This window comes from Myotis daubentonii, chromosome 14 (genome assembly GCF_963259705.1).
Source record: "Myotis daubentonii chromosome 14, mMyoDau2.1, whole genome shotgun sequence".
In the NCBI taxonomy this organism is placed as follows: Eukaryota; Metazoa; Chordata; class Mammalia; order Chiroptera; family Vespertilionidae; genus Myotis; species Myotis daubentonii.
This window is the reverse complement of record NC_081853.1, coordinates 36973376-36994914: the sequence shown is the minus strand read 5'-3', so window position 1 is coordinate 36994914 and position 21539 is coordinate 36973376. Positions and strand designations below refer to the sequence as shown.

General features: G+C 39.8%; 1 protein-coding gene across 6 annotated transcripts in view; it reads left to right on the top strand.

Moving 5' to 3' along the window:
- Nucleotides 1-21539, top strand: part of TBC1D5 (TBC1 domain family member 5) — a 457482-nt gene that overhangs the window by 152241 nt on the left and 283702 nt on the right. For 5 of the 6 annotated variants that reach the window (XM_059664053.1, XM_059664048.1, XM_059664051.1 and 2 more), the window contains one exon: nucleotides 18611-18742. The exons of the other annotated variant lie outside the window; for it this stretch is intronic. In XM_059664053.1, the coding sequence (XP_059520036.1) occupies nucleotides 18646-18742 (97 nt within the window). In that variant the 5' untranslated portion in view covers nucleotides 18611-18645. The remainder of the gene's footprint in view (nucleotides 1-18610; nucleotides 18743-21539) is intronic. 6 annotated transcript variants of the gene reach the window in all.

The following is a 21539-nucleotide window of genomic DNA, read 5'->3' as shown; positions in this document are numbered from 1 at the left end:
ATATCTATCTATCTCTATATAAAATAGAGAAATATGCTAATTAACCGGGACACCGTAACGGGTCGACCTTACAGAAGGAGGTTGTGCGCACAGCGTCGGGGGCAGGGCTGCAGGGGCCTCTGTGTGCCTGCACTGAGGGAAGGCCTGATCAGCAGCAGCTGCAGCTGCTTCAAGGACCGGGGAGCAAGGCAGGGCTGGACTGGCAATGCCGCGGCTGCTGCGGGGCCCAGGGAGGGAGGCAAGGCCGGACCGGCGACTCGAGGGTGGGCAGTGCTGCGCGATTTTGGATCGCGCTGTGGGCTCCTATTAATAAATATTTCTAAATAAATAAACCTCTGTGTGTGTCTGTTATATATACATATACTGTATATAGTCTCCTATTGGTTCTGCTTCTCTGGAGATCCCTGACTGATACAACATGGAGTTCATGGAATTATTGTTTTATTAGTATGCATTGATGACTTGCAGAAATCTTCAGCATTATTCATAGAATCCTATGTTTAGTTCATCAAGATCGTATGTGAGCAGTGTATTGTCCTGCCTTTTTAAATTAGCCCTTTCTTTTTTAACCATGTTTCATTTTGTCAATACTGTAAACATCCCCTCTCATAGAAATGAAATCTAAACAGTTTTATTCTCATTTTGAATTCCTATAATGTTTACATTTTAAAGCAAGATATCCTATACTAATAAAAGAGAAAAATGGTAATTGGCGTACAACCGATACCTTTTTCATTGGCTAATCAGTGAGATATGCAAATTAACTGTCAGCCAAGATGGCGGCTGGCAGCCAGGCAGCTGAGAATAGGAGGCTTGGTTGCCCCAGCGATGGAGAAAGTCAAGGATCCCCGCAGCTGCGGGGCTCTGAGCTCCTGAAGCAACAACTCCAAAAGATACAATGTTTTAATTATAGAAGCTAAAAGATGGCGGTTAATTTGCATACTCAGGCTCCAAGCAGAGCGAAGCCAAACAGCCCTGAAGCAGCAGGGCAGAGAGGCCTCAGGGCCTGGGATCAGCAGAGTCGAGAGGCCTCCCGGCCCTGCAATCAGTGGAGCCAAGAGGCCTCCCAGCCCCAGTGATCAGCAGATCCGAGAGGCCTCCCAGCCCCAGTGATCAGCGAGCCTAGAGGCCTCCTGGCCCTGGTGATCAGCGGTTCCGAGAGGCCTCCCAGCCCCGGTGATCAGTGGAGCCGAGAGGCCTCCCAGCCCCGGTGATCAGTGGATCCGAGAGGCCTCCCGGCCCCAGTGATCAGCGGATCCGAGAGGCCTCCCAGCCCAGGTGATCAGTGGATCCGAGAGGCCTCCCGGCCCCAGTGATCAGCGGAGCCGAGAGGCCTCCCAGCCCCGGTGATCAGCGGAGTCGGAGGCCCCGCGATCAGCGGAGCCGAGAGGCCTCCTGGCCCCGGTGATCAGTGGAGCCGAGAGGCCTCCCGGCCCCGGTGATCAGCGGAGCCGAGAGGCCTCCCGGCCCCGGTGATCAGCAGAGTCGGAGGCCCCGCGATCAGCGGAGCCGAGGGGCTTCCCGGCCCCAGTGATCAGCGGAGCCGAGAGGCCTCCCAGCCCCGGTGATCAGTGGAGTCGGAGGCCCCACGATCAGCGGAGCCAAGAGGCCTCCCGGCCCCGGGGATCAGCGGAGCCGAGAGGCCTCCCGGCCCCGGTGATCAGCGGAGCCAAGAGGCCTCCCGGCCCCGGTGATCAGCCGAGTCCAGAGGCCTCCCAGCCCCGGTGATCAGCGGAGTCCAGAGGCCTCCAGGCCCCGTGATCAGCGGAGTCGGAGGGCCGGCAATCAGCGGAGCAGAGAGGCCTCCGGGCCAGGGATCAGGGGAGCCGAGAGGCGTCCTGGCCCTGGGATTAGCGGAGCAGCGAGGCTTCTCAGCACTGGGATCAGTGTGACTGGGTGCGGAGCCCCAACCCTCTGATGGGCCCTGCTCTGTGCATGACAGGAGTGGCGCTGCAACCTCCCTATGGACCCTGCCTTGAGTGTGACAGGGGGTGGTGCCCCAACCCCCCAATCGGCCCTACCCTGAGCATGACTGAGGGTGGCATCGCAACCTCCCAATCCGCCCTGCTCTGTGCATGACAGGAGGCGGGGCCCCAACTCCCCAATGGGACCTGCTCTGAGCCCGACCAGGGGTTACACCTAGGATTAGGCCTGCCCTCTGCCACCCGGGAGCAGGCCTAAACCAGCAGGTCCTTATCTCCTGATGGGTCCCAGACTGTGAGAGGGCACAGGCCAGGCTGAGGGACCTCCTCTCCCAACCCCGAGTGCACAAATTTTTGTGCACCGGGCCTCTAGTATATATATAATCAGTTTTCTTACATGGACACATCTAAGTGGTTTTGCCGTTAAAAACATACAGTCAGAAGTTGTATGCACACAAGCTTCTTTGGGGTGAAGGTGGAACCATTACAACCAAAATGGATATCAAAGATTCTGAAACCCTCAAGTCATAATCACTTTTCAGTGAAACTCAAATTTATTATTTTATAGTAAGTTTTAATATTTTAAGTGATTTTCATTATCTGTTATATAAAATAGCTATATATTTATATGTCATCAATTTGGGAAATTGAAGTTTTTCTTTTCTCTATTAATAATGATGATCTATTATACTTCATTTTCACATTCATACTGAAGCTTTTGGTTCTTATGCCTAAGTATGTAGAAGCTTCTACTCCATGAGCAAATAAGCTATTCATTTTAGATGTCACTAATCAATTAAATCATCAATTTTCATATGGAATATAATAGTCTTTATGCATTATTGATTTTTTAAAATTTAAGGTCACAGAACTTATCATAACTTAGGTTCTTGGCAGTATGCCTATTAACTATTTACAACATTAGGATGAAAATGTTATATATTTGAATAAGAATAGTCTCAAAAAATTAACAAAGTTTAATTTTTTTCGATTTCCCCCCTCAAAATAAACCTGTGTTTTTCAGGGGTAAAGTTAAGTTATTCAGAACATAATAGTGATATACTCTGTCTCCCCTTAACAGGGTCCTCAGTGGCTCTTGGGTTTTGTCAGAATGTTTCATTTTCCTGTCATTTGATTTCCATTAAGACGTTCCAGCTCCTTTTCTTAGGGTAATTGAAAAACAAAGTCTTGTGGGGCTGAGCTAGTACATTTGAGTAGTACATTTTGGTCTTTCCAATTGGCAATCAGATACCAGCTCTAGAAAACAACTCTTCCCTCTTTTGGGTGTATTCTTTTGGGATTTCATCCTTTTTGAGTTTTTATCTCATTTAATAGATCCAGGAGCTTGGACAGTGGACATAAGATATTTTCCCATAGACATTTATTTATCTACGGGTAGGGTTGTCAAATAAAATACAGGATATACCTTTAAATTTGGATTGCAGATAAATGATGAATACTTTTTAGTATAAGTATATTCCAAATATTACTATTGTTGTTTTTCTGAAATTCAAATTTAACTGGGCATCACTATTGTTATTTTATTTTATATCAATTAATTGATTATTTTAATTAATTATTAATTCTAAGTCTGGCAATTCATTTCCTGGGCTTTTTCCTCACTAAACTTTGAGCCCCTTGAGTGAAGGGGGCGACTGTACTCTAATTCATCTATACCGAATTTTCTAGTCCCCTTAATAATCTGGTGATTTTTATGGACTGAAAGAATGAGCTCTATAATTATCTGTAATGTTGTTTTTTTATCTGAGTATGTATAAAACAACTTTGATCTGCTGAGTTTGCCCTTTTATGTGAATTAAATTTATTGGAAAAAAATCATGTTTCAATGAATAGTTGGAGATCTCAACCTTTTCTCTCCCTTTCTCTTCCCTACGTCATCTTCTGCTTCTCTTTCCAGCTCTTACTATAATTAGCTAGCATTAACAGCAAATGTTTGCTTTAGTTAAATTATTCAGAACATTTATTTTACTTGTCAAAGGTTAGATCAGGTTGTTGTTTGAACTGGTAATTAAATGCAGCCTAATATGCTCTTGTATTTATATGCACTGTAAGTCTGGTTCCTCATCATTCTGTATAATTTTACGATGTTCAAGGCTGACATTTTAAAAAGGTTTTTGATTTCGTGGAAAAGAAACATTCGGAGTAATCTAGTTTGTTATCCAATGTGATTGTCCAAAATTATGGTTGAAAGCGAATACTACATTTCAATGCTGTTGTAACATGAAGTATCATGGTGGTAAATTTCACCAAGTAATATAAAGAATCAAGGTCACTGCTTACTGAATTTGATTTTGATATGAGGATCAGTGCTGTAGTACTTAGCCCATAGTAGGTGTTCAATATGTATTTAAGTGAGTTTTTTATGTCATATTATACAGTGTTGAAGATAGTTCAAACTCCTGTACCTCAAAAAGGTAATCTAAGGTGATATTTGTCCCTACAGCATACTCAAGATGGTTTTTAAACCTTTTAACTTGTATGCTTGTGTATAGGAACAAATATAACTCAATTAATCTTCATATCTGAGAAGTACATTATATTATTTCTTTTGTGTTTTATTGATTCATTGAATGATTGATTTTTGTAAGTTCTTGTATGCTAGTATCTTGGAGTATAGATAAGTAAAACACACCCTATATCATTAGAAAGAGTGGAGATTAGTGGAAAACCAGCCATCTTACTAAGGAATGGTTAATGTTACTGTGGAGTTAAACATGAGATAAAAGTGCATCTGAATCAAATTGGATGAAGGAATGTTGAGAGGTGACTCTTAAGAACAAGTATCAGTTGATTAGGCAAAGAAGGCTAGGAAAGCAGTGCCAGGCAGAGAAGACACATGTATGGAAGTTCTGAGGTAATGAGTTTGGTATAGCTGAAGAAAGATGAAACGTGGAGAAGCAGCAGGTATTCCCTCTTCTTTACTTAAAGTATTCAGTGGCTTCTACTGCCCCTAGGAAACAGCTCAGAATCTTAAGTGTGGTCTATAAGCCATGCCTTACGTAGTCTTTGTTTATTTCCTGAGCCTAATGATCACCTAAGCCAGTGATGGCGAACCTTTTGAGCTCAGTGTGTCAGCATTTTGAAAAACCCTAACTTAACTCTGGTGCCGTGTCACATATAGAAAATTTTTGATATTTGCAACCATAGTAAAACAAAGACTTATATTTTTTATATTTATTTTATATATTTAAATGCCATTTAACAAAGAAAAATCAACCAAAAAAACGAGTTCGCGTGTCACCTCTGACACGCGTGTCATAGGTTCGCCATCACTACTGAGCCCGACTCCTTGCAGCTTTGAATGAAATGTGCATGCACTGTCTGTTCTCTGAGCCCATGCACATGATGCTTCCTCTGCCCAGACGGCCTTTCCTCCCTCTTCTAGTCCATTCTTACTATTTACAGTCTGCACCACCTTTTAGTTATCAGTATGAATTTCAAAGGAGGTAGTTGGTCATACATCTGCTATCTTATGAAGATTTTAAATATTGATTATTACTGTCAGTAAACTATAACAATGAATCTTTGTTCCACTGCTGTTTTTAGTATGTATTCCCACAGATGATTTTATTTAATCCTCATGTTAGTCATGAGATAGGTATTATATGAAATTAACAAATAGATAAAATTTGTCTTTAATTACAAAATGCCGTCCTTTATTTAGAATTTAATTTCTTCTGAAGAGACAGTAGATAATTGAAATAAAAGTAAAAACATCTTTCAAAACGGTAGACATAGAGTTGGTTATATAGCATACCTTCTTTGTGTTTGTGTATTTTTAATAAAATTGACTTAAAAGATTAGCTGCAAGATATCATCTACTTGATGTCAAATATAAACCAGATGTTATACTAAAATACTTTCAACCTCTACTTTTATCTTTGAAATTCTATTCCTTTTTTTTTTTTTTTTTTTGGAGGGGGGATAATATATACCGGGCTACTTAGACATTTTAATGATTACCTTTTTTCCACGAACTTTATTAATTTGATTAATTTCAGTCATTGGTTTATGACATGTTCTCATCATTGGCCTGCAAATGGTCCTTTTATTACTTATTTATGGGTGGTTAACTTTATAAAGGTTGCATATTGCATACAAATTAATATGTTACTAGTTTCTCAGAAATTTCTCAAAATCGAAACATTTACATTGAAATCCAAGGGCTTTTGATAATCTCACTCACTGTACTAGTGTACTTAAGAGAGAATCTCTAGTTCCAGCACTGAAGAAGTGGGTTATTTTTTCCAGTAAGGGTATGGGCTTGACTCACAGAGCACAGATCACAGGGGAGGTGCACAGATTTCTTGCTTCTTTGGTCTTCCCTGGTTTCAGTGGGAAAGCGGAGGATCTCTAGCCAAAGGGCAAGGTTAAATATAATGGCTTCTCATGTTATTGAGGATGTGGTGAGTGAAGATGGCAGAAGTAAGAAGTATGTGTGGGGCTAGGTGGAGGGGGTGTCCAAGAGACTGTTGGTCCACAGGGAATTGTGCTCTCTTCTCCCATCCTGTGTCCCTAAGCATATACTGAGCAGCAGCACAGACCAGGTGTTTGTTCAGCTGCCACAGGCTCTCCCAGGAGAGGGCTCTGGGTCTGCTGCTGTTACCGAGAGGAACCTGTCCTTGCTTCTTTAAAGCAATTATTAGATCTTAATTACCTAATTTCTAGTCTGTTTTATGGGATCTGTCTTATCAAATATCTTTAATTCTAATCTCTTTAACATTTATTTTGTGCTAATATACATCCCTAGCATGTACCTAGGAATTCTTGAAAAACTGATTTAAGTTAATAATCTAACTTGGATTCAATTAACTTTCCTCTCATTGTACTTTATTGGACTCTTTCAAATAGTTATCAGGAAGGCCACAACAAAACACTTAGGGTACCTTCCAGATATGAGAGATATAGGGGTGAATAAGATAGATACAGCCTTTGAATTCATAGAACTGATAATAGGAGGTGATATAATATGTAATATGTGATAACATGTTAGGTGCTGATAAATGTTATAAGAAAAGTAAGACTGGGTAATAGGATGAAGAGTAGGAGAGAGTATTTGCTGAGTGTGGTCCTGTCATCATAGGCGACCTCACAAATAAGGTGACATTTGAGCATGGACTTAAAGGCAGTGGAGGAGTGAGCCATGTGGTATCTGAGGGAAGTGTTTTGGAACCCAGGAAATTAAAAAGGCCCCCTGTGGTGAGAACTTGTTGGTCTCATTTGAGGAGCTATAAAGAGGCCATTAGGGCTTGAGTGGCATGGGGGAGAGTTGTAGGAAAAAAGATCAAAGCAGTAGCTGGTGGCAAGATCATGTAGAGTTTTATGAAGATTTTGTATTTTATTCTGAGTGAAATGAGGAGTCATTGGAAAGTTTTGAGCAGCAGTGAGATATGATCTGAGTTAAATTTAAAATGGATCACTCAGGCTGCTGTGAGTAAATGGAGGGTAGAAGGCTAGGTTGAAAACATAGAGACCTATGGAGGCAATTAAATCGTCCATGCCAGGGATGACAGTGACCTGAATCAGGGTGACTATGGTACAGAGTGGTTTAATTCTTGATTTTATTTTGAAGGTAGGCTTGATAAGATTTGCTGGTGGATTAGATGCCCTCCAGGAAAAGCTTTCTGCACAGACCTGATTTTGAGGAGATACCTGAATGATATTAATTGGCAAAGTATTCTCAGCAAAGGAAATGGATGTGCATAAACCTAAAATGGCAATGAGCTCTCCTTTTTTAGATAGAGGAAGGAATGGGAGGGGTGGAGGAGAGAAACATTGATCAGTTATCTCCTTTGAACCTGCAAGCTGGGTATGTGCCCTGATCAGGAATTGAACCTGCCACTTTTAGTGTACAGGATGACGCTCTGAGCAACTGAGCCCTACCAACCAGGGTGAAGAGCTGTGTTTTTGTGTAAGGAATAGAAAGAAGTCCTATGTGGACAGAGCATACTCAGGGAGGAGGGGAGTGGGAACTAAAAGTTAAACATAGATTTAGGGTCTCTTAACAGCATTTGCATTTTATGCTGAGAATGTTGAGACCCAATCTACAATGAAAAAAGTTGCATTAGATATTATGTGGTAATAGATTATTGGAGATGGATGTTAGGCTGATTTCAATTGGCAGTTGGGTTATACAGTAAGGGTTCTATTATTACATATATCAAGAAGGCTAGAGGTAAGGTGAACCTAGGATTTATTAATCCACTGCAATTAAGAGTATACATCATTTTTGAGAGAAAAACGTCTAAAAGCCCCTGGGTGACTTTTATTCACATTGAATGGCTAATTCCAACCAATCTGGTGCAAGAAATTGGGACCATCATGATTGACATAGATCAATTATGACTCATACTCTGGGAGCATGTGGCTTGTACAAAATTTTGATTTTCTTGGAAAGGCAATCAAGAGTGTTTACAACAGCAAGAAAGAATGGAAGCTGGGAGACCGGAGGGTATTGCAAGAGTTTAGGAGAGAGATGAAGGCTAGGACCAGGTTGCCAGAGATGAAGGTTAGGGTTAGTCATATTCCAGAGGTGAAGCAGATATTTGAGTAAAAAATATTAACTATTTTCTGAAGTCTCCCATTATATACGTCTTGTCTATAAGAAGACTCTGTACTAATTTTATCTATCTACAGAAAAGTAGAACAAATAGTTTTTCATATTCCAACTGCTGGCATTTATTGATTGATACTGTCCTGTGGTACATCACAGTAAGGGAAATGGTGTTGTAGAAGACTAGGGTGAAAGTACTTCTGGCACTGGTCCACAGAAGAAAAGCTAGGTGTACAGATTAAGTATAGGATTTAGAAAAGTGGATAGGAAAGGCCTCATTAGGAGCAAAGGAGATATGAATAAAACTGGAGGGAGGAAAGTGTAAATGTTTTAATTTAATAAGCTACTCTGATGAGACAGGATCAGAGGATGCTTATTAGCTGTTGGCCTTCACTCAGTATGGCACTTGGTCCTGTAGAGAATGGTGTAATGTGAATCTGTAGCATTTGGGGATTAAATCATTCACAAGTTTGACTATTTGATAGTGATTCCAGAGGTTCAGTCTGACTTATTCATAAATGATAATTTTGTTGAGTCATATATAAATTATGCTTGCATCCACATCTTACTTGCTATTTTCTTTTCCCACTAAACATGCATTTACTCTCAGATGGTGATTTGGGAAGGAACATATACCTTGAACTACAAAGGGCCTATTGAAATTACAATCCTAGATTTTGATAAAGATTGCCTGGGGAAAAAGTAAATGAGAATGCTTTGCATTAAGTTATAGTTAAGATAACAATAAAAACTTTATTCTATAAGTCCCGGTTTAATTTATCTCAGGACATTTATTAAGTAATTGTTATGTCATCTGAGGTGGTTTTGCCACTAATAATTGTGTGACCTTAACTTCTCTGGTTTCATTACCATTAAAGCAGATAATAGCATCTACCATATAGAGTTGTGAGGTTTAAATGCATTTATATGTAAAAGTACCTACACAGTGTAAAAGTACCTACTTCTTTAAAATGCTGTTTTTTGCTGTTATTATTAAATTAAAAGCACTATCTTTAAAATACACACACTCACACATACACATACACACTATACTTACTGATTTCAGAGCGGGTGAGAAAGATAGAAACATCAATGATGAGAGAGAATAATTGATTGCCTGCTTCCTGCAAGCTCCACACTGGGGATCGAGCCAGTAAACCCGGCAAATTTAGAGTTAATGCAAGAGAGTTACATTGCCTTTAAATAAGTTAATTAAGTATGAAATGCATTTATATGTGAAAGTGCATGGAACCATGACCTCCTGGTTCATACTTCAATGCTCAACCACTGAGCAATGCCGGTTGTGCTAAAAGTGCTATCTTTAATAAAATTTCATTGTGTTTTCTATCCCTACCACTTACTGATATCCAAGGGATAATGTCATATTCACATGGGCTTTTAGAAGGATCTCCCCACTTTATATCCTATGCTTCTGAAAACACCTCAGGTCTCCCTGTGTTTGCACCAGGGAAGGTTTTGACAAAATGTTTGATTTGATTGATAATTATACAAAAAGCGGCCATTTGTTTATTTTCCTTATTCTTAGTAGCATCATCCTATCTAATAATAGACAAACATGGTAATTAACAGTACCTCCAACACACTTCCCATTGGCTAATCAGGGCGATATGCAAATTAACTGCCACCCAAGATAGCGGCCGGCAGCCAGGCAGCTGAAGCGAACATGAGGCTTGCTTGCTCCAGTGATGGAGGAAGCCAAGGTTCCCCGCCTGCTGCAGCCTGGCTCTGAGCTGAACTCTAAGAAATAATGTTGCAATTATAGAAGCTAAACAAACCCCAGAAACCTGCTTTCAGCCAGCCAGGCCTCAGAGCTGGAGCTGCAACAGTGTTTCAATTATAGAAGCCAAACAAACCCAGATACCTGCTTTCAGTAGCCGAGGTCTCAGAGCTGGAGCCAAGCCTCAGAGCTAAAGCCGGCTCTCAGCTCCAGTGACAGCCATAGAAGGTAAATAAATCCCAGAATAAAAAAAAAAAGAAAAAAAGGAGAGGTTGGGAGCTTCAGTCACCCGCCAGCCTGAAAACGGCCCTCAGCCCCTCAACCAGACTGGCCAGGCACCCCAGTGGGGACCCCCACCCTGAAGGGGGTGTGACCAGCTGCAAACAGCCATCATCCCCTCATCCAGGCTGGCCAGGTACCCCAAGCGGGACCCCCACCCTGATCAGGGACACCCTTCAGGGCAAACCAGCTGGCCTCCACCCATGCACCAGGCCTCTATCCTATATAGTAAAACTATATAGCAAACTGACCCTAACAGCAGAAGGACTGAGAATGACTGGTCACTATGACACACACTGACCACCAGGGGTCAGACGCGCAATGCAGGAGCTGCCCTCTGGTGTTCAGTGCGCTCTCACATGGGAGGAGTTCTTCTCAGCCACAAGCCAGGCTGATGGCTGCCAGTACAGCGGTGGTGGTGGGAGCCTCTCCCGCCTCCTCAGCAACACTAAGGATGTCCGACTGCAGTTTAGGCCTGCTCCCCGCTGACAAGTGGACATCCTCCGAGGGCTGCCAGGCTGCCAGAGGGATGTCTGATTGCCATCTTAGGCCCAATCCCCCGGGGAGCGGGCCTAAGCCAGCAGGTGGTCATCCCCTGAGGGGTCCCAGACTGTTAGAGGGCACAGGCCGGGCTGAGGGACCCTCCATCCCCCCCGAGTGCACAGATTTTTGTGCACCGGGCCTCTAGTCATTAATATAAATGGCCAAGTTATTATTATTTTCTCTTTTCAAATATTGCTCATTCTTCTTGAATTCCTAACTGCTTATTATAGTTATTTTGATTTTATGAAAACCTAATTGTGTAGTTTAATTGCTAGAGGGACAGTACAGTTTAAAAGAGTATTTTTGTAGCGGTGTAATAACAAAAGGTTTGGTCACTAGGCTGAGCTGCTTTCCCAATTTTTGATCTTGAGTATCTGTTCATGAGAAATCTGAAGCCATATGAGGCTACACTGTGGAGAGTTTTTTGTTAGTCCACTTTAACACTTTATAATGATCATTTTTCTCTTGTTCCACTTTATAGCACTTGAATATTGAAAGCCATATATATTTTTATTTTGTAATATAAATATTTAAGCCCACCTGTAAACTTGTCATATATTATAATCTATATATTTCTGATTAGGTATAGTGTTTATGAATCTAGCATTTTTATAGTAGATTGTTTACCTTAAACATCTTGTTCTGATAGCCTGGAAATTATAAGGACTAAAGTTGTTCTAATTTTCTTAAAATAATTATGCTTAGTATGTAGACCCTTATTGTAGTTCTTTACCTCTTTAATAGACAACACTTGAGTAATACAATTGTGTGGTTGGTAAAAATGAATTAGGGTTTCAGGATTTTACCAATGGGTGATATTTAATATTGAATGACATGTATGAAGACAAATGCTTTTATATATAATTTATTTGGCATTGTAAATGCATTTATCTTGTGAGAAACAGACCCCCCGTTGTCAGATGAAGTATTCTGGAAAGGTTTGGAGTAAATAAATAATAAAACTACTTTGATATACAATCTAACCAATATTAAATATTAAGACTTTCAGATGATTGATTTTAATACTTAATTAACTTATTTAAAGTCCAATATAACTCTCTTGCATTAAAGATTGGCAGAATTAAAAAAATAGAACTTAATTCTTTCTCCTTCTTTGTCTTCTTTCCCACTTCCCTCCATCCGCCCTCTCTCTCTTCATTCCTTTTTTTCCCTTTCTCTCCCTTCCTCTATTTCCTTTTCTTCCTCTCTCCTTTGCTCCCTCCTTTTCTCCCTTATAATTAAGACTTTAAAATATTATTATTTCCACAATCAAATTTACCTCTAGGTACCACCATTTCTAAATAAAGAGTTTTTCCAATCCTGTGATGCTCAATTATTCTCTTAATTGTGAAAATAAAACTTCTATCAAAGTTTCTAGTTTTTAGAGCTAAGATGTCATATTTTAGGTTATATAGCCATTATGGTAAATGCAAGCTACCTGTAACAGATACTTATTCATGCTATATCCCTTCTCTCTTTTATAATCGTGCTCTGGAAATGGTTCATTTAAGCTCTTTGATATGCTTTTCTTATAAGAGGTATCTTTATGTAAAGTAATATTACTCTGTCATTTGTGTTAGACTTTAAGTTTACCATCAGTCAAGAATTTAAATGAATGAAGTATGCTATATGAGCTCTGAATGTAGATGTCTTTAGAAGACACAATTCAGAATGCTAATTCTATGCCTGCGTATTAGAAACAGCGAAAGAATGAATGCAAGCTGAAATACATAGAATTTCCACTTTAGGAGAAATACATTTTTTCCCCCAGAGGCTTTGATTATATAATGGCATTTTAAAAGAGAAAATTTTAGTCAACTAACCTGTTTTGTCTGTACAGTGTTAATAATTTGAAATTTTCACTTAGACACTTGTATTGCTTCAATTTACATGAAAAATAATACTGTTTTGAAATTTTATTTAATATATATTAAAACTGTTTTCTAAATTTCTGTAATAACTCTTACCCTTTATTTAAATATTAACTATTTCACACGACTTCCTTATTTTCAATCAGATCACTTTTATCTTAACACTTAATACTGTAGGAACCAAATTGGTGAAACCAATACAACTGTCTTTAGGATTAGAACTTGGATTTTAAATGGCAGTTTCAACCTCATATGCCAATTCCTGTAACTGGGATAGCAGTAAGACCATACTGCACAACCAATTTTGAGTTGTTTTGAATTTTGAGTTCATGTGAAGTAGGAACTGCTATTTATAAGAAGTATATCAAAGAAAGTGATATCTCCTTTCCCAGATATTACAAGGTACATTGCTATACTTCCTCAATTGGAAAAAATAAGGTTGCCTCTCTTTTTAAAACGTTTTGAGGACCATTTTTTTTGCCAATTAAGGAAATTCTAGAGACATCTTAGTATTATTTAAGAAACTAAAATCCATCAATTTCAGATTTGAGTAGTCATTTACATTTTGGTCATTATATATTTTTCTCTCTAGAAATCTAGATTCTCTGTAGACAAGATTAAAGCTTATAAAGTATAGAAATCCAAGTTTATAATATAAATAAATATAAAATGTAATGATCTATTGTAAATTTCAAAATGTTTATGCCATTTTGACATTTACAGTGATTATCTTAAAATTTCAGACCAAATTTTTTTTTAATTTATATGAATTTTTGTCAAATACTATCTTATGGTCTGATATTTATAGGTTAAATTTTATTCATAATAGTGATTAAAATAAATATAGAATCACTTGTTTAAAAACCTTTGATATTCTACTTTGTAGTCAAATATTTTCATTTTTGGTATTGTCAAAACACAAATTGGAAAATTGCTTCACATTGAAAAGCAAAAGTATATTGTGATTTTATAAGATAATCACAATAGCAACTAACATACTTAAGTACTTTTTTTATTCTAGAAAGCTAAAATGGCGCTTTATATTTAAAACAAAAAACAAAGCAGCACCTGCTTAATAAGTTACTTTTAAACTAGATTATTATTTAAATCCATAATTAAAAGAAAAAAAATTATCTACTTTTTCAATAGACTTCTTCATATTAACTCATTATTACTATTCAGCAGGTTGTCTTTATTTAATTATAAAAACATTTCAGTGATTCTGTTTTAATCCATAGGCATAGTAATTTAGAATCTTGTGGATGTCTAACTGAATAGAATTATTGTAGACTGGTGTGTTTGGTAAATTTTGTATTGTGGTTATTGGCTATTATAGACTTATCAGTTTATAAAGAATTGTTATTCAAGTTAAAAACAAATGATTTCTTGAACTAATTTTCTCTAAGGAGTAAAAAAAATTAGGAACCTGTGAGCATCTTACATGAATGTACGAACATTATCATTGTGTAAAGTATTTTATTTTAACTATAGAAAGGTTTTTTTATATCCTTTCAAAAATATACTTTCATATCAGTATTGTTTATTTCTCATAGAATATATAAAGTCCCCCTTTTCTTGTAAATTTTAGGTATGTGAAATTTGTGACAGTGAAAGAATCCTATCTAATAAAGAAGTAATATGCAAATTTACCGTCACTCCAACACACAAGATGGTTGCCCCCATGCAGACACAAGACGGCCGGCAGAGGAGGGCAGTTAGGGGTTACCGGGCCGGCAGAGGATTGCAGTTGGGCGCACCGGGCCTGCAGGGAGGGCATTTGAGGGCGATCAGGCAGGAAGGGGAGGGCAGGTGGGGCAACCAGGCCAGCAGGGTAGGGCAGTTGAGGGGGGACCAGGCCTGCAGGGGAGGGCAGTGGGGATGACCAGGCCTGCAGGGAAGGGCAGTTGGGGGTGACCATGCCTGCAGGGGAGGGCAGTTACAGGTGACCAGGCCTGCAGGTGAGGGCAGTTGGGGGCCACCAGGCTGGCAAGGGAGGACAGTTAGAGGCAACCAGGCCAGCAGGGGAGGGCAGTTAGGGGCAATTGTGCCAGCAGGGGAGCAGTTAGGCATCGATCAGGCTGGCAGGGGAGTGGTTAGGGGGTGATCAGGCTGACAGGCAGAAGTGGTTAGGGGGAATCAGGCAGGCAGGCAGGCTAGCGATTGAGAGCCAGCAGTCCTGGCTTGTGAGGGGCAGTCAGACATCCCTTGAGGGGACCCAAATTGGAGAGGGTGCAGGGTGGGCTAAGGGACATACCCTCCCCATCCTCCTGCCCCGTGCACTAATTTCATGCACCGGGCCTCTAGTACTATATTATAAAAATAAGAAATTAAGGATATGATTTGAAAACATACTATAGGAGATTAAAGGATGTTAAAGAAATCTGGTAGTTAACATGGAATATGCACTTTCAAATGCTTATTATTGTTTTTAAAGAGTATAACAATATATAGAGAATATGAATCTTACATTAAAATAGTCCCTGGGCCAGATACAATTTTGAAATGTGTTTAATTTGCTTCATAAAGTTCTTTTTTCTTAAAATTTGTATTATTTTCCAACCCCTTACAATTAAAGAGATTTCACTGAAAATTCTGGATTTCTAGCTTATCTTGAAAAGATAGAATCAGAATAAAGGAAGTTCCAATTATTCACAGACCCTATCTTGTCTATTTATTTCATTGACTAATGGGAGCCAAATGTAGTGTAGGAATAAAGATTGTTAGCTCCAGAGTTAAAGAGGATGGGTTCATATCTGGCTTCAACATCTACTAATTGTGTGGCTCTAGACTAATCTCTCTATACCTCAGTGTTCTCTTTGGGAAAATGAAAATGAAGATGAAGATAGTGTTGTTGAGAAGATGAAATGATGAGTATACATGAAGCATGAAGAGTAGTTTTTGTTGGCACATATTCATTACTCAGTATATAGTAACTATGATTAACAATGATATTTCCCTGACTGCCTTAGACATTTGAGTTGGTGATCCTCACTTCTCTCTAGTAAAGGACTTCAGCAGAATTTCTCAGATTCTGTTTTATAATATAACTAATCTTCTATATATTGGTATTCTGTACTAGATTATATTCTCCAGATTTCTTCTGTATAGTATTGAATATAAAAAATTCAACAGAGTAAATTTGAAAGTCAGTTTTATACAATGATTTATGAGTTGGGCAGCATCCCATTGAGCAAATAGAGAGGAGCTCCAAGTTGCTGTACAAAATGGAAGGATTCTATAGGCAGAATGGGGAAGAGAGTAGACTGTTTCATATTTCATTAACCTACCTATGGGGATGGAAGGGATTTACCTCACTGTGCTGACCAGGTAATTCCAGGCTGATTGGTTAAAGGTTGCATTCCTGGAAGAAGCTGAAAATGCAGTTAGGTTAAGTATTAAGTCTTGCTTTGCAGATGTGGGGTTTAGTGACTCCATTTTGGGCCTACTGTTTCTTTTTTAGCAATAATAAGTATTCAATACATGCTAATTGATTTACATACAAGCAAATACTGACAACTATCCTATTTCTGATATAGGATTTACAGCTTTAGAAATTCTTACTAAATGTTAGAGATAAAAGTTTTCTGCTTTCCCCAGTATTGGTTTTACCTAATCCTCTCCCGTTAGTATAGCTTGAGAGTTCAAAAATAATTTAATCTCAAAAATCTTTGTGTAGATGGGAATTATTATTGACATAAGAATTTAGGAGGAAGATGTTCAAAACTACAAAATAAAATATAGGTGGTTATTTATATAATCTTGCCTTTGTAAACATATTACTAGAGACAGAAACCATAAAGGAGATATAGGTATTTTGGGTGCATAAAAATAAAAAGAATTACTTATGTCATAAAAATGCTGCATAATTTGAAGACAAACATTGTCTGAGAAAAATATATGTATCCTATGAAAAAGGTTTAATATCCTTAATACTTAAAGCTTGCTTACAAATCATGAAGCCAATTATAATAATAAACTACATCTACACAGGCAATAAACAAATGTCAGAGAAAACATATGAAGTCTTCAGTAATCTCACTAGTTACCAAGCAAATGCAATATAAAATTTGACTGTTACACTGGTCCACCTCCCCCCCACCAAAAAAAAAAAAAAAAAAAAAAACACCAAAAAACACCACACATGCGCACACACAAAAACCATAGGAATTACCCATTACCATTGTTAATGAAGATCCATGGGAAATGAATTGTTGTGTACAAATCTTTCTAGAGCAAAATTTGCCAAAACCTTACTACAAAAACTTATTTTTAAAATAAATATGTTTTGGTTCAGCAATTACACTTATAAGAATTTATCCTAAGACAATAATCATGGATGTGACACAGAGATATTACTAAAAGATATTTATCATGAGGATTATAATGTTGAATAATTGAAAGCATCCTAATTGTTTACTAATAAAGAATTGGTTACCTTAAATTGTTATTGCTATATAATAGAATAGTAGGGATGCATTACAAGTGATAATACAGATTTTAATGGAAAGGAAAACACAATAATTCATATAATCAGTATGTTTAGCATGATGGATCACATTAAAAGTATATATATGGGTGTGTGTGTGTGTGTGTGTACGCGCGCACGCACACACACACACACACACACATACTAGAGACCTGGTGCACAAATTCGTGCATGGGTGGGTCCCTCTGGATGGCCTGTGGGAATTGGGCCGAGACCTGCAGACCAACGCAGCCTGCAGCTCCTACCTGCCACTCCTCATCCTGGCTCCACTGCATCTGCTGTGGGTCACGCCCTATCAGTCCTGATCAGGAGAGGCTCATGCTGCCGCAGCAGCACTCACCAGCCATGAGCCCTGAGTCTGGCACCCTCCTGAGGGGAGTGGCCTGTGGGATTGGGCCCAAACCAACTCTCCGACATCCCCCAAGGGGTCCCGCATTGAGAGAGGGCATAGGCTAGGCCGAGGAACCCCACTAGTGCACAATTAGGGCTGGGGAGGGACCATGGGAGGGTTCCAGGGTGTGTCCAGGCCCATCTCCTCCAGTCCCGATCTGGGCCAATCAGGGCTGGCTGGCCAGGGAGAGATGTGGGAGGTTGACCAGCCAGGAAGGGACCGTGGGAGGGCTCCAGGGCATGTCCGGCCCATCTTGCTTAGTCACTATCGGCTGGACCCCAGCAGCAAGCTAACCTACCAGTCGGAGCATCTGCCTCCTGGTGGTCAGTGCACATCATAGTGACTAGTTGACCAGTTGACTATCTGCCCCCTGGTGGTCAGTGCACATCATAGTGAGCGGTTGAGCGGCCTTAGCATATCATTAGCGTTTTGCTATATTTTCTATATTTTGAAAGTTTCTATTGTAAATATGTATTATTTTGACAATGAAACAAAAGGATGTTACTAATGTGATCATAATTTAACTTATAGTTCAACTTTTTGTGCAGTTTATTAACAATGTGATTGAGCATTGAGGCAAAGGTTACAAATGAAGTTCAGATTAGGGGAGAAATTATTGACATGGAAATTTACCACTTTTTCCAATCTTTGCATATGCTACCAATATGTAGTAACATTCCCTGGAGCCTGTAGAAAACTTGTTAATGTCTGTAATGCTCATTTAATCATTTAGTCCTTTATTTATTCCCAGTCATAGCAGAAAGAAAACATATTTATCATTTTTTATTATATTTTTCATCTCCCAGGGAGTCTCTTTTGCTGACACCATCCAGTTTTCACAATGTATCATTCCTTGTCTGAAACTAGACATCCTCTGCAGCCAGAAGAACAAGAAGTGGGCATTGACCCCTTGTCTAGCTACTCAAATAGGACTGGAGGTGAGTTTTGTATACAGATATGTTCTATGGTTCCTGGGAAACCTAGCAAAGGGCCTTCAGTTAGCTCTGCCTACCTTATGTGTGTAATTCTGTGGATGAAACCAAGCAGGGCAACTCTGCATAGGTATAGAGCACTGACAGGAATGAATACCACAAAACGTCTACTCTCAATTATAGACAAAAACAGACAAATGTTTAATGCACTGCCATTTGTTTTTTAAAAACCATAAACTTAAACAATTACTTTAGTACTAGAGGCCCAATGCATGAAATTCGTGCAAGAGTAGGTCCTCCCCCTGCTGCCGGCACTGGCTTCCCTCTGGCACCTGGGACCCGGGCTTTACTCCAGCCCCTGCTTTGCCTGGAAGGTCCTCCAGAAGGATGTCTGGTCTAATTAGCATATTACGCTTTTATTATAGACTAGGGGCCCGGTGCACAAAATTCGTGCACTGGGTGTGTGTGTGTGTGAGGGGGGGGGGGAGTGTCCCTCAGCCCAGCCTGCCCCCTCTCACATACTGGGAGCCCTCAGGCGTTGACCCCCATCACCCTCCAATCGCAGGATCGGCCCCTTGCCCAGGCCTGACGCCTCCGCCAGAGGTGTCAGGCTTGGACAGGGGACCCCCATCTCCCCCTGATCACTGGCTCTGGCCCCCGCCCAGGCCTGAGGCCTCTGGCCCAGGAATCATGCCTGGGCAGGGGACCCCCATCTCCCTGTGATCGCTTGCTCCACCCCCCGCCCAAGCCTGACGCCTCTGACCCAGGCTTCAGGCCTGGGCAAGGGGACCATCATATCCCCCAATCCCTGGCTCCGCCCCCCACCCAGGCCTGATGCCTCGGCCAGAGGAGTTGACCCTCATCACCCTCCGATCACCAATCACCGGATCGGCCCCTTGACCAGGCCTGAGGCCTCTGGCAGAGGTGTCAGGCCTGGGCAGGGAACCCCCAGCTCCCCGTGGTTGCAGGCTCCGCCCATGCCCAGGCCTAACACCTCTGGCCTAGGCGTCCGGCCCGGGCAGCGGGGACCCGCAGCTGCAGCGGCCCCGTGATCATGGGCTTCGCTTTAGGCCCAGGCAAGGGACCCCTAGCTCCTGGGACTGCCAGCTTCGACGGTGCCCAGCTCCCATCGCTGGCTCTACCCCTACTTCCTGCTATCACTGGCCAGGGCGGCAAAGGCGCCTGATTCTCCGATCATGGCTGGGGGGCAGGGCAAAGGCGGCCCCACGGCCGCCTTTGCCCTGCCCCCCGGCTCTTAGCTCCCCCCTGGGTTTCCGTTCACTGTCAGTGGCAGGGGGCTTCTTCCTGCTTTCCCTTTCGCCTCCCTGCATTGTACCTACATATGCAAATTAACCGCCATCTTGTTGGCAGTTAACTGCCAATCTTAGTTGGCAGTTAATTTGCATATAGCCCTGATTAGCCAATGAAAAGGGTATCGTCGTACGCCAATTACCATTTTTCTCTTTTATTAGATAGGATAAGGATGCTGAAATGCAAAATGACTTTGTCAAAATTCTTTTAAAGAAGTCTGAGCATTTTGGTGTTGATTTTACAGGGATTTTTTTCCCTCCAGCAAGATGAGATTACTCCAGAATAAAAGACTTGCCTGATTCTCCTTAAAAAAAAAAATTAAAATTTATGTTGTACTTTTACGGATCTATGCATTTAAATTGTTAAAAGATAGATTATTAAAAAATAAACTATATTCAGGACCAACCCCGTAAAAATTTGTCAAATGTGTAGTATATATTAGAGTACTGTATTTTTTTTTTAGTATTAGTAATAATATGGTGTATTAGAAGGAAATGAATTTGTGATAACTTTTGAAATCTTATCCTTATTTTTAAATGATTCACTTAGTGATAAAGTTGACTTATTGACTAAGAAAACTCCTTGCAATATTTTATTCATTAAATACACATATCAGGATTGTGAAATCTATTTTAAAAATCATAATTAGTCAATTCACATGTGGTTTATATACTTCAAATACAATTTTTTTTCTATATTGGTATAAATATCTGCAATTAACTCATATTTTTGGAATTTTAAAAATAATCCCTTAAATTGGCTATTTCAAGCTCTTGACTTTATGGAGTGTGTTATTAAAAACAGTATAATTTGCCATACAATATACTTTATTTTATATTTGCTTTATTTAAAAGGGCTCAAAAAGACTGCTGTTTAAGGTTTTGAAATATAAAAAAAATGAAAAAATTATAACTGTCCCATTTCAGTTTCAGCATTTTAAATATTTCAGTGGTAAAAAAACTGCCTTCCGTAGTGATGTATTTTTTTTTAAATGCAATACCTGTAGGAATCACTCATAATTAAATAAGTCCAATTATTTTACAAACCCTTATATCAGTGATATTATGAATATGTTTTTGGGTTAGATATATATAAAATAGTGTCACCAAAATTTTCTGGCTAAAATGTTTATTTTAGAGCATAGAATTTTGTGTTTTGTTTTTTAAGTGCATATTTTTCCTCTGGTCTAGTTTATTAAATATGGATGCTTGTCTTTAAAAAAAAAAGTGGTTAAAACATTTTAAATTAATTTTATCCTTTATTGTTGCAGGAATGAGTAGTTACCTTTACTGAAAAGGCTTTTCGTTTATATCCTAGCCTAACATTTCTATGACATACAAAGTTATTAGGACTGAATTGATGTTTAAAAGTGCCATTAATTCATTTACCCCAAATGTTCATTAACAATGTAAATGTATGCTGATGTTCTATGAGACAAGGAAGTGACTAATGACTCTTCCAACTAACAACACTTAAAATGAATAGAAACTTT